We start from the raw sequence: 12673 nt of genomic DNA, 5'->3' as shown, positions 1-12673 counted from the left end.
CATGTAAAGGCTTGGTCACATTACATGACTCTTCTACCAGTTTTTCAGTTGCAGACTTCACTTAGTGAATCACAGGCAATCACAATGCTTCCCTGTACATTTCAGTTGTGTAGTCTGGCATACCCAGCGACATGATCCAGCCAGTTTGCAATTTCACTTGCATTGATTAAACAGGTTTGATTTTTGCCTTTAGTAGGGGTTTGCTCTGTGTGTGCAAGAGTTGACAGCTAATGGCAATGCTGTATGAATGCATTCCAGGTACAGCGAGTTTAATCACAATCTCTGCCCTTTATTTTTTTTTCTTTTTTAATTCTGTCGTGGTATGTAAAATGAGGTATCTGACAGATATAATGCAATTATTATTCTATGCAATCCTGCGATCTGTGCATTGCAGTTCCAACAGAGAGCTCTTTAGTTCTCAACTTGCACACAGAATCTACCCCTGTATCTTAAGGCAACATCACAGACTGATTGGATTGAGGCACTGGGAATGTCAGACTACACAACTGTCTATCACAGGGTGAAGTCTGACAGAAAATTGATGGAACTCATGTACAGGGCCCTAATTTGTTGTGGAATGAGATTCCTAGTTGTGCAATCTGATATACGCAGGAGACAAGATCAGCAACGGCATTTGTCAAGTTTAACATTCCCTCCAACCAGAAATTGTGTAATATATCACTGATTTTAAGGTTAGCTCTGAAGTGGTCCTGCATGCCAGTGTGTGTATACTCGTTGACACACTAGTGATCCAAGCAAGGACAGTACCCATTGCTGCTAGGATCAACACCTTGTTCTTTGATTTTTCTAGTACCTTCAGCACCGTCCAGCCCCTCCTACTGAGGGCCAAGCTGTACAGGATTGGAGTGGACTTACAACTGGTGAACTGAATTACAGATTATCTCACTGGCAGACCTCAGACTGGGGAACCGCACCTCACAGACTATAATTATAATTAGTCGCATGGGAGCTCAACAGGTGACTGTTCTTTCTCTTTGCCTATTCACCCTGTACACATTGGACTTTAGCTACAATTCAAGGACATGCCACATGCAGAAGTTCTCAGATGACACTGCAGTTATGGGGTGTGTCGGGGGTAGAGAGGAGGAGGAGGAGTACAAGGGTTTGGTGAATGACGTTGTAGGATGGTGTCATTCAAACCAGCTGCTGCTGAACACTTAAAACCAAGGAGATTGTTGTGGACTACCATAGGTCTAGACCACCACCGAGACCTGTCTCCATTGAAAAAGCTAATGTGGAGTGTGTCAAAACCTATAAATACCTTGGAGTGCAAATCGATGACAGGCTGGACTGGTCAAAGAACACAAAGGCTCTGTTCAGGAAGGGACAAAGTCAGCTCTATTTTCGGAGGAAGCTGTGCTCCTTTAACATACAGTATGTAAGAAACTCCTGCAGATGTTTTATCAGTCGGCAGTTGTCAGTACTCTCTTCTATGCTGTGATATGCTGGGTCTGTTTGAAGAAGTGATGCTGATCGTATTGACAAGCTGATTAGGTGAGCAGGAGCTGTGGATTATGGACAATGACTATCACCCACTATACACCACCATAATTAAGTAGAGCAGTCTGTTTAGTGGTAGGCTGCTAGCACAGATCTGCAATACAGACAGACAGAAAATATCTTTTGTTCCCAGAGCCAACAGAATCTTTAAATCTTTCCAAAATGGACAGAGGGTGGTTGATTTCAGGGGCCTAATCATTCTTCTCTGCTCATAAGCTATATTAGCTATGCACTACATCAGATATCTCACTACTGTATAACCTTTTTTCATAATGTGTCACTTTAAACATGTTATAAGCATAAGCATGCCACTTTATTTTTAATATTAAGTCTCCTTAGTATCTGCCACTTTATTGTTATATGCCACCTGTCACTTTAGTAGGAATGTTATTTGCATAATTCTCATTGCACTGGCATTATTGTATGCACCATCTACATTACTGGTATTGGACTGTAAGATTACAACCCCAGTGTACTTACTTAATGTTATTTGTATAGTGTGTACTTAAATATTTGTATCTAACAGTATAATCCTTGGCTACTGTTACATTTCCATCTGGATCAATAAAATATCTAAGTATCTATCTATGTCAGAAGAGGTTGTGTAGCCAGTAATGTCCAATTGGAACCTGGAAAGAATTCTGACTTTGAAAGGTAGCTAGCAAAATAATAATAGAGGCTGATAATGTTACTCGAGAGAAAACTCCACACCAAAAATGCTAAAAAATAATGTAAGCAAGATATAAAAAAAGTGGGGCTTAACATAAGATTTGCTACAAAATTCATTTGCACTACAAGAGAAAATAAAATTATTTGAGAGTGAAAGGGCAATTTGTCCAAGCACTGAAGTTCATGCCAAATGTAATGTGTAATTTGTAGAAAAGTGTACATTTTACCTGTATTTCATTCATATGGAAAAATTCTAGTATGTGTACCTCTTCCAGTGCATCTGTACTTTTCTTTGTAGTTAAAACTAGACCCTGTCATGAGTCTAGGTATTGTATGTGTTTTGGATGTGCTTGGACTTTTAGCACAGGTTGCCAATTAGACTGCACATGACAGTCCTACCAAAGTATGATGCTGCCAGTCTCAAGCTTTACGTGTCAGTACTCAACTCACCCAATTATTGTAAACATGTCAAGATGCTACCTTCTGGATTAAACGATGCAGCTCAAGTTCTCCAGTTACAGTATTTCATAATTGTTAAGACACATTTCCTGAAACTTTCCTCAGAACTCTAAACACAAAACCAGATCATCACACCACATTCACAAAATCTGACTACTCTAGCATAGTGAAACAATGCACTCAAAACCATTTTAAATTAGTAACCCAAGGCCAGTCAATATATAAATACTACTGGTCATCACATACTACATCAATAAACTGAAAATAATGCCAGTCAAAAGTGTTCATGGCATTACAGAAAAGTGTTTTATTGTGGATATGGCCATTAGCACATTGAGTTACAGAATAGGAAACCAACTGCCACAAAAGACTACCATAAAGAAAAACGAATTGTTCAGCAATTATGTTTATTTACAACTCGAAAAATAACTGTCTTAGCAATACACAGTCATGTGAAAAAGTAAGCACAGCCAATTAAATGTTTTTTTTTCTTTTTTAACATATATGGGAATATCAAGATTTAATCTTAATTTAAAAAGTATCTATAGATGTAAGTGATATAACAAACACCATGCCATATTAACAGTTTGTTGTCCATCCATCCATCCATCCATCCATCCATCCATCCATCCATTATCCAACCCGCTATATCCTAACTACAGGGTCACGGGGGTCTGCTGGAGCCAATCCCAGCCAACACAGGGCACAAGGCAGGAAACAAACCCTGGGCAGGGCAACCACCCACCACAGGGCATACACACACTAGGGACAATTTAGGATCACCAATGCACCTAACCTGCATGTCTTTGGACTGCGGGAGGAAACCGGAGCACCCGGAGGAAACCCACGCAGACACGGGGAGAACATGCAAATTCCAAGCAGAGAGGACCCGGGAAGCAAACCCAGGTCTCCTTACTGCGAGGCAGCAGCTTTACAACAGTGCCATCGTGCTGAGTTTGTAGTCCAATATATAATAATTCTTTTCATTTATATATATATATAATTTACATAAACAAATGCAAATTTCACATACATGTGTAAAAAGTAAGTGTATCTTGATATGTTTATCACTACCTCAAATACCTAAAATTAGAATCAGGTGCATTAGATCAAGTTCAAATGACTAGAACATCATGAGAGAGAATCTTGACGTAATCAATCTTATTTAAACCTCAGACACTTTGTTTGATTTGCTGTTCTTGTAGTGTGTATTGTCACCATGCCTAGATTGAAAGAACTTGCTAAGACCTTCGGAGAAAAGGTTATAGATGTCCATGAGTCTGAAAAGTGATTTAAAAAGATCTCAGAATAACTGAAAATCAACCATTTTACTGTCTGGAAGATCATCTACAAGTATAGAAGATGCAAACAACTGTGACCTTGTCCACGCCAGGCCATCCCAGCAAGTTCAGCTCAAGAGCAGAACACAATATGCTGTAAACAAGTGTCTAAGAACCCCAGAATTTCATTACAGGATCCATGGGTAGCTCTTGTCACTGTTGATGTCAAAATGCATTAGTCTACAGTTAGAAAGTGGCTGCACAATTTAGATCTACATGGTTAGCGGGCCAGGAGAAAACATTTGCTGTCCAGTAAGAAAATCATGTCTACGGTTCTGCAAAAGAAAAACTTCCTAATGTTTGTGCAAAATTTCCCCTTAACTTGTTTCCAACTGTATCCGTGTTCTGAACACTGTCTGGATGTTGATAGTAACAAGTCCACTGCAACTCTTAAATCCTTTTTATAAGCAGTACTTTCAATTGTAAGAACTCCTATTACGTATTCTAATTTAACATTTTATTTCCTACATTTAATAATGTACATTTATTTATATTAAATTTCACCTGACACAAATCTGCTCGAGCCTATATGCTGTCCATGCTCCCCTGGAATGACTCACAGATTCAAGTTTATCTGCCAGTCCACCTAGCTTGGTATCATCTGCAAATTTAGTCAGTTTGTTGTTTCTATCCCTATCTAGTTCACTTATGCAGTATATATTAAAAATGGCATAGGACGTGGCATTTACTGATGAGGGACCTCATTCTTAACATCAAACAAAACTTGATAAAGTTTCTGGCACCATCGCCGTCTTCTTCCTTTGTTTTAGCCAATTCTGCACATATCTACACACTACATATTGAACTCCTAGTTCGTTTAGTCTGATGTCCATCCTCTCATATGGAGCCTTATCAAATGTTTTCTGAAAGTCAAAAGTGTACCAAAGAGTTGCCAATGTGTTTCACGCTGTGGTCTGCTGAGATGCGACTTGAGTTCAAAAGCTGCACAATGCCTGAACAACCTCATCGGGAAAGCCTGCCTCATCACTGGAACCTGTTTTAGAAAAGATAATGGTGGCACAATTCTCATGAAAAAATCCAATCCAGGACTTGATTTTTGGAGCATCTTTTACTCACAAGCTCATTTTTCCATAATGTGTCAAGAAGCACCTCTGGGGATCTTTTCTGCCCACTGTTATCAGGCAATTCAATGCTTCTTCCTTACATCCCAAGCTATATGATTATACCCAAAGTTAATTTTGCTATTTCTGCACAATACAAACAAAGATCATAAAAAACAAAGGTTTTATGTATGTACTTACTGGGAAAAAGTAAAGTGTCCGAAAAAAACACCAAATTAGTCTAGTGTGAGGTAAGCATCATTGTGACAGACAAACATACCAGGCAGGTTTATCCCCCTGCATTGCGTCTCTAGCTGCTTTGACGGGCTTAGTCTTCCAAGATCCTGCAATAAACAAGGTCGACTTTTTTTGTTCAAATATTGGACTGCCCATGTTTGTTGAGGAAATGTTCTACATCTAATGAGAAGTGGACATGCAGAAATTAAGCGCAGAATTACTTGATACGTAGGCTATAGCTTTTCATATGCAAGTCAATTCAATGCAATGGTGATTCATAACAGAAAACGTGCGTTTTGTGCATAAAAGTCATGTAGACACACGTATTAGCCCAGGCACGATTATTACTAATAAAAGCGGCCATGAAAACATCACGAGTTCATTAAAAAAATCCTTAGTTAGATTACAGAAACACTGCTAGTAGTCGTACTGGCATCTCTACAGCAATCGTTACTTATAACCTAACGAATCATTGGTTAACAGACTTATACATTTTATGTTTCACACAAATACATACGCTAAAACGTCCAGACTGCCCTACTTTGTTTGCGACTTAGATGCAATACTCCTGTCTCATTGGTGGACAGGTACACCTCATTATTTCTTGACAGAAACGTGTTATTCGTTAGTTTGCTGTGATTTTAATGGCACGGTGATAGTAAAAAAAATATGGGTAAGTACGTCATTTCACATGTAATAATTAAAAATTTTAAATGCTACCCTCCTTCACTCTCCGCAGCGTTACCCACATGCCAGCAGCAACTCCCACTCCTAGCTCAACCTACTATGATTTTGCCTTGGCCCCTCCCTTGGTTCGTTTCCATTGGCTCGACTACTGACACAACCAATAGGACTTGGAGGAGGTGGAAAGCCGGTCTCAAGCTGGTTAGGTTGCCCATCGCCGTGGTAGCAGGTACTCACGTGAAGCGTATACCCGCTACGTGTGCAGTACACGATCTGTCTATTCTAGTCCCCATAGCTTGTTATATTGCTTCGTGCTGGCGTCCACTGCTCATGGAGAATATCAAGGAAGGCTGGTTTAGGGAGACGTGCGCACTGTGGCCCGGTCAGGCGCTCAGCCTTCAGGTCGAATCGGTGCTTTACCATCAGAGATCAAAATTTCAGGATGTCATGGTCTTCAAAAGGTATGCAGATCTATTCCAGTTTGTCTTCAGTGGTTGATAATGAAGGATATGGTCATGGCTGGATGTCGAAAGGGAGGGGATGCTGGGTTCCGAAGAGCGCGAGCATTACCCGCGCACGTGTGTTTGGAGCCACCGCTTCATGTTGCGCGTTTATGTGACGTGTTCGCTTCGCTTGTCTACGTTAACGCCGGACGCCTTCTGTAGTCCAACGTTTTTAGCCTATACTGTAATTGTTTTCCGGCGATATAACATTTATGTGCACATCGTAGTTTGGAACTCCCTTTTTAAACGTGTGCCAAAATTGGTCGAGCGTTGCGGTTTTCAGTCCGCGTTCTCGAATGTGGCAGCTAGTTTTCGTGCTGAATCAGTTTTTCAATCAGAATCAATTTGTCTGTGTTTTTCAGAATTTAACGGAAGATAGTGGATTGGATTAAATGAGTATTACTTAAGTTATTCTGTTTTAACTTGTTTTAAACTATTCATTTTTATTAACACATTTTCGCAGAGTTGCTTCCCGGGCAGTGCTGCTTCTAACAACTCCTTAAAATAATTTAGTTGGTGAAATAAACTATGCACTAAAAGGCAAAAAACTAAACTCTTTATACTTATAACTGTCTATCAAAATACTATTTGAGATTCGGTTGGAAATGTGTGTTTCGTACAGTATACAGTAAGCAGAAACAGACCCGATACATATTGTGACAGAGGAATTCGTAATTTGGTTGAAATAAAAAGCAGAAACTACAGTAACCACCCCCAACTACAGGGCTCTGAAACGTTGATCTAGTTTACAGTGTATTGTAAGGTCATTTTGGTTACATTTCATTGTACGTTAGTCAGTCTGTACTTTATATTGCGCCATTAACCGCATGCACGGTGGCTTTACTGAGCAAAAACTTACACTGACACTTGAAAAACTGCAACATGCAATAAACAGGAGAAAGGTTGGCCGTGCTGTACGGCTGATTGCTGCGCAGGCTAAAATACAGAAACCCCGTTCATGGTGGGATGGATTGTATGGCTTCTAAGCCCAGTTCGTTTTTTTTCAAATGATAGGCTCCTGATGAATCTGGTACGTTAAGTTGGTCATTAGTTATTGTCCCTTGGTTTATACCCGGGACGTCAAATTCTGACCTAAGGTGCTCTAGTGATTTTAAGTTGTTCCCTCCTGTCAAGTTTATTATCTAGAAGCCAGTCTTTGCTGATAACAGAACTTAGATCTATCACTTTTATTCTGCCATGTCAAGTCATTCTTGTAGTGTAGATTTTTTTTGTGTAAAAGAATATCATCCAAGTGATTTGTGGATTACAGCACATTAGTATTGTAGTTCTGTTTTTCTCTTTCATTACTTTCCAGATATTTTATTAAAACCAGTGCTTCATGATAAACATACATACATTAGCACACAGAAATGTTAATGAAATGTTATAGATGGTGAAGTTCTGGTTTCTTTACCATTTTCATCTCAGTGAGTGTGCCCACTTGCACACACAAAACCGGGACACGGAAAGTAACCACCTGGTTATGTTCAAAACCTGCTTTCTTTAAAAAAAATTAAAAAATAAGCTCTGTTTACATGTGCAAGTCTATATATGGAGTTCTCTTTTGGCAAATGCTCTGATGTCATAAAGATGTGTTAAGAAACTAATCATCTGTGAGATTAGTGAATCTGAAAACAAGCATAAAACAAGCCTGGGCATAAAAAAAAGCCTCAAACGTGTTCAAAGTAACTTAGTTATATTGCTCATTACTTATAAAAAAAAAAATGTAACTTAATATGTTATAGTTAATTATATAATGTAATGCATTACAACTGGGTGTTACTTTTGCGGGGTTTTTATTGTCTGAAAAACTGACCGTTTGACTGGCCTGCATTTGTTATTAAATCCTAAGCTTAATTCTTCCGTGTTTTATAAATATGTTTAGTCCTTCATGTGCTGTAAAGTAAATCAAGTTCTACCCTTTTTTACATCCCTGATCTACCAGTTGCTGCTGGGAGCATGTGCGAAGTTAACATAGTGCTTTGGACCTGCACAGATTGCGAAATCCTTAACTGTAACCTGGTTAAGGGTTTACATGGCCACATAACTGAGTTAGTCGCAGAGAAGCTTATATGTATTAACCTGCTTTCTCAGACACCAATATCCCGGTTTCACCAACAGAAATAAGGGCTTACGTAGCATTTTAGAAACTGGGTTTCTGTGAATAATCAAGGTTTTAAAGCAAACGTAAACACACTCACTTAACTGACAGATGGTTAAGAAAACACTAACAATGAATAGAACAGTTGGCTATGAATTTACAAACCGCATTGAAACAGAACCAGCAACCACTGGTACACTTCAGGACCTAAACTTGACACTCAGTAGTATTTATAAAAGAAAGCCTTGCTCTGATGCTGCATTTTAATCTGACAGTGTCTGGAGAAGCAATTGGGTGTAATCTGCATTTGGGCAGATTAGAAAGCTAATAGGACATTAGGTTGTGTAGTCCAATGTGTTGAGTGCAAGTCAAGGGAGGTTATGATTAAGCTATATAATGCACTTTTGAAGCCTCTTCTGGAATGCTATGTGCACTTTTGCTGTTTTGCTAGAGAAAGTCCAGAGAAGAGCGACTAACTTGATTCCAGGTGTGAGGAAAGATAAAAGGAGTTGAACCTTTTCCATTTAAACAAATGGAGATTAAAAGGTAATTTGCTTGAGGTGTTAGCTAGCATCCATTGTACGTACTCTAAATTTCTGTTACTTTAAAATGACACCTTTAACAAAGAAAATTGGTACTTGGAAACTTAAGGATAAGTTCCTCTGTTTTTTTTCCTCCACATAGAAATTTTGGCACATGGAGTAAATTACCAGGTGTCTACCATGGTGTGGTAGACATATTTTAAGGACCTTCAAAACTATGCTTGATTTTATTTTGTAGATTAGATCCTGATTGAAGGGCTTGTAAATTTGGCCGTGAATGTACATTAGAGTCAAGCACTGAACCACGAACTACAAGTTTGTAAAGGAGCAACTTTTGTGCCAGCAGATCTAAAGGTGCTGATGGCAGTACATGAAGATTATCAGCATATCTGACAAAAGAATATCACTAACAGAGTGAATGTGTTAATCAGTGAAATCCATGTGAACTTTGTGTGGTAAATTGTTGCATTATGCAAAATGTACCCTTGACAATATTGCTGAAACAGTATACCCTTAAGTATGCATTGTATTCTGTTTTTGCAATATCAATGATGCAAAAAAGTTTAAGAATCATGACATTGTGTTCAACATAAATTTTTGTGAGAGATGTCAAACATTCTTCAGCCTGCACTGAACCTTTTGGTAATTGCATACCAAAAGAAAGCAAATGCTAAATACTTTCATGCACAAATCTGCAACAGAAGTCTCACTGTACCAATTCTTTAAAAGCTAACTTACCCTGTTCAAATCCAAGATCCCATATATTTGGCCTTAACATTTGTATAGTAATTATTTGTATGGTATCTCATAATTTTTTTAAGAATGGATAAGAGGACTTTGATATTTGTTCTGAATATTTGATCAATATATTTGCACTTCATTTGTAAAAGCCATTAGCCAAATAAACTACAATACAATAGAGAAGTATATTTTGCCTTGGTCAATTAAATAACCCCATATTGAAACTGTGTTAAGAAGCATATTAGGCATAGGCCTCCACTGAAGAAGAAAGTCCTCAGAGGCATTTCTTTAAAAGGCAAGGGACTCCAAGTAAGTGGGCCACATGTTCCACCAGCAAGTATATTATCAGTTATTGCTCAAAATTGTTGTTTAAATTTAATTGTCCTACTTGTGACTGTTTGGGATTCCTTTTTGATGATAGTTATTTATTCCTGTCTCGGGACATTATCAGTACACTTTTGTGACTGTTTTGCTGATATGTGTGTCATCTCTAATGCTTTTTACCAAAAGGAAAAAAATGATTTGCATTAATGTTAGCTAAAATCCACAATGTGTGACACTAAAAATCATGTTTCTAGAAGGTTGTTCAGCTATATTAAAGACTGATGTAAAAAGCTAATATTCATGCAGACACTTCTGGGCATGCCAGAATGTCTGATTGGGTTCTGATTACATTTTTCTGGGCAGAATGTGGTAAAGAAGTGGTACTTCTATGTTGATTATTTGATCAAGAATGATTGTTGAACATTTTGTCAGCTTTTATTGTTTCTTCAATAGTACAGCTGGGATCAGCATTTCTGGCAAGACATTTACAACTTTTGATGTTATGACTGGATGTTCTGCTCCTTAATTATTACAACCTCAAAGCAAAAATACATCACAACTATTTTCATGTTATTGTTAGAGCATTGTTTGCCTCAGGATATGTGCGGGATTTCACCAAATCTTTCTTTCTGAAACAGGCAAATCCTGACCTTGTTCTAAAAGCAGAATTAGTGAATTATCCTCATCTTTGGCCTAATGAATTACGTAATTCTGGATTAATCAACAGTTTTGGAAATGTCCGGTATGACAGAATGTGAGAATGAAGAAGCCCTAAAATTAACTTGTCTCATGCACAGCAAAAAGTGGCACCTAATACAGAGATTAATCTCCCTGAGTTAGCTGGCGATCTTTTGGATTACTTTGCATTTCTATTCTTTGAATGCCATGTAAGAATAAAAGAACCAATTAGGGGGTTCTGAATCTTTTAAAAACAAGTCTTTTAAATATAATGCAAATTAATTCTGTTCCATTAGTACCAGGAAATAGTGACTAATTCATAAGGTGTCTGAAATAAGAACCTGCAGCCAACTTTGCTCTCTGAAGTAATTAGAAATTAAAGTGAGATGGACTACTGTTTTTGTTTTTTTGTTTTTTAAACACTCTTTGAATGTAAATGATCTTCGTTTTGCAAGTAAACATTGAGAGTAATTTAAAACAAAATGTCCGGTTAATACTGGAGGCTAAAATTAGCTGCCCTGTATGCCGTGGTCCTTACAAATTACATTTTGAATTTGTTTCAAAATTTCCACTCTAGATAGACACTCAAATGGTTCAGCTAATGAAGCAGTTTTAAAGGGGAAGCTCAAGACAGATTGTGCCAGTAGTACAATATCTGGTGCAGTATTAGCATCATCCCACTCTCGTAGAGATGTAGATGTAGTTAGCAGTGCTTCATTGCTAAAAATGGATTGGCAAACACTAAACAGATGACACTCTTTGGGCTTTTAAAAACAACAAGTCAATGAATGCAATAAAAGCAGAACTGTATGGAAGACTCTGCGATGCAGTCTTTAAATGTTTATTTTGATGAATAATGTAATTACAGTTGTTAAGTCCAATCTCGATATATTACTAATTCTGGAAGCATCCAAAATCATAAGCAATAATAAATGTCTGATTATTCATGTCCGTACAATCCAGAATCAAATGAACCGGGCTTGAGAATGAATGAATGATTATTTATATGAGGTACCTTATAAACAACACAAAGATCATTTTTACTGGAATTCATTGTGAAGAGTGGAAAGTCAGAGACTGTTTCATTAAATGCTGTTTTTTATTAAATGGTGTTGATTATCTTGTATTCCCTGAATATGCAAATGGAGACATACATTTCATAACATAATAAAACCTTACAGAGTGAATTACGGACAGACTTAATTTCAAAATTGTTATTGCAAAAGCAGTTGCTAAAGAGTTGTGAAAGTGTAATGAGTGATCACAGTATACATTGGATCTTGTAGTTTTTATGATGTTTGTTCTCTTATTTTGACAGTATTCATGAAACAGTTTTTCAGCAAGTGAAAAAGAAACCATCAAAAAGTGTGTTTTTTATGTTAATGTAAATTAAGAATTCCATTTTTATTGCATACTGAAATAAAAGTCTCTCCTCATTTATGGATACCGTGGTATCTTCCTTCATTTAAAACTAAATCTGGGCCCTTTGTCATTTACTTGAAGAAAAGAGATCCATTGGCATTTTACTGGCTATATGAATTGGATGCTCGGACAACCAAGTGAAAAAGCTCAGTGGTCCCATTTCCTTTACAAAATGTATTTCATTTAGTTTAGTGTTGTAATTAGTATACTTGGTCCAGTTGTTGTTTTAGGTTTTCTTTTCAGTGAGACTTCTTAGCGGAAGCTAAAAGAATCCCAATTATAATACTGATTTATTGTGATTGTTTTTTTTTTTTATCATTTATTGAACTTTAGCTGAAAGTCTTTTGTAATTGAGGTCAAATTAATTCAATTTATTCTGCTCTAGTATGGT

General features: G+C 37.5%; 1 protein-coding gene across 1 annotated transcript in view; it reads left to right on the top strand.

Moving 5' to 3' along the window:
• The first annotated feature begins 6149 nt into the window (after positions 1 to 6149).
• srm (spermidine synthase) overlaps positions 6150 to 12673 on the top strand; it is a 66357-nt gene continuing 59833 nt past the window's right edge. Inside the window, exon 1 of the mRNA XM_028807666.2 lies at positions 6150 to 6432. Within this exon, the coding sequence (XP_028663499.1) occupies positions 6302 to 6432 (131 nt within the window). The 5' untranslated portion in view covers positions 6150 to 6301. The remainder of the gene's footprint in view (positions 6433 to 12673) is intronic.

The sequence above is a fragment of the Erpetoichthys calabaricus genome, chromosome 8, assembly GCF_900747795.2.
Source record: "Erpetoichthys calabaricus chromosome 8, fErpCal1.3, whole genome shotgun sequence".
NCBI lineage: Eukaryota > Metazoa > Chordata > Cladistia > Polypteriformes > Polypteridae > Erpetoichthys > Erpetoichthys calabaricus.
The sequence above is the reverse complement of the archived record's forward strand: the minus strand, read 5'-3'. Positions and strand labels throughout refer to the sequence as shown.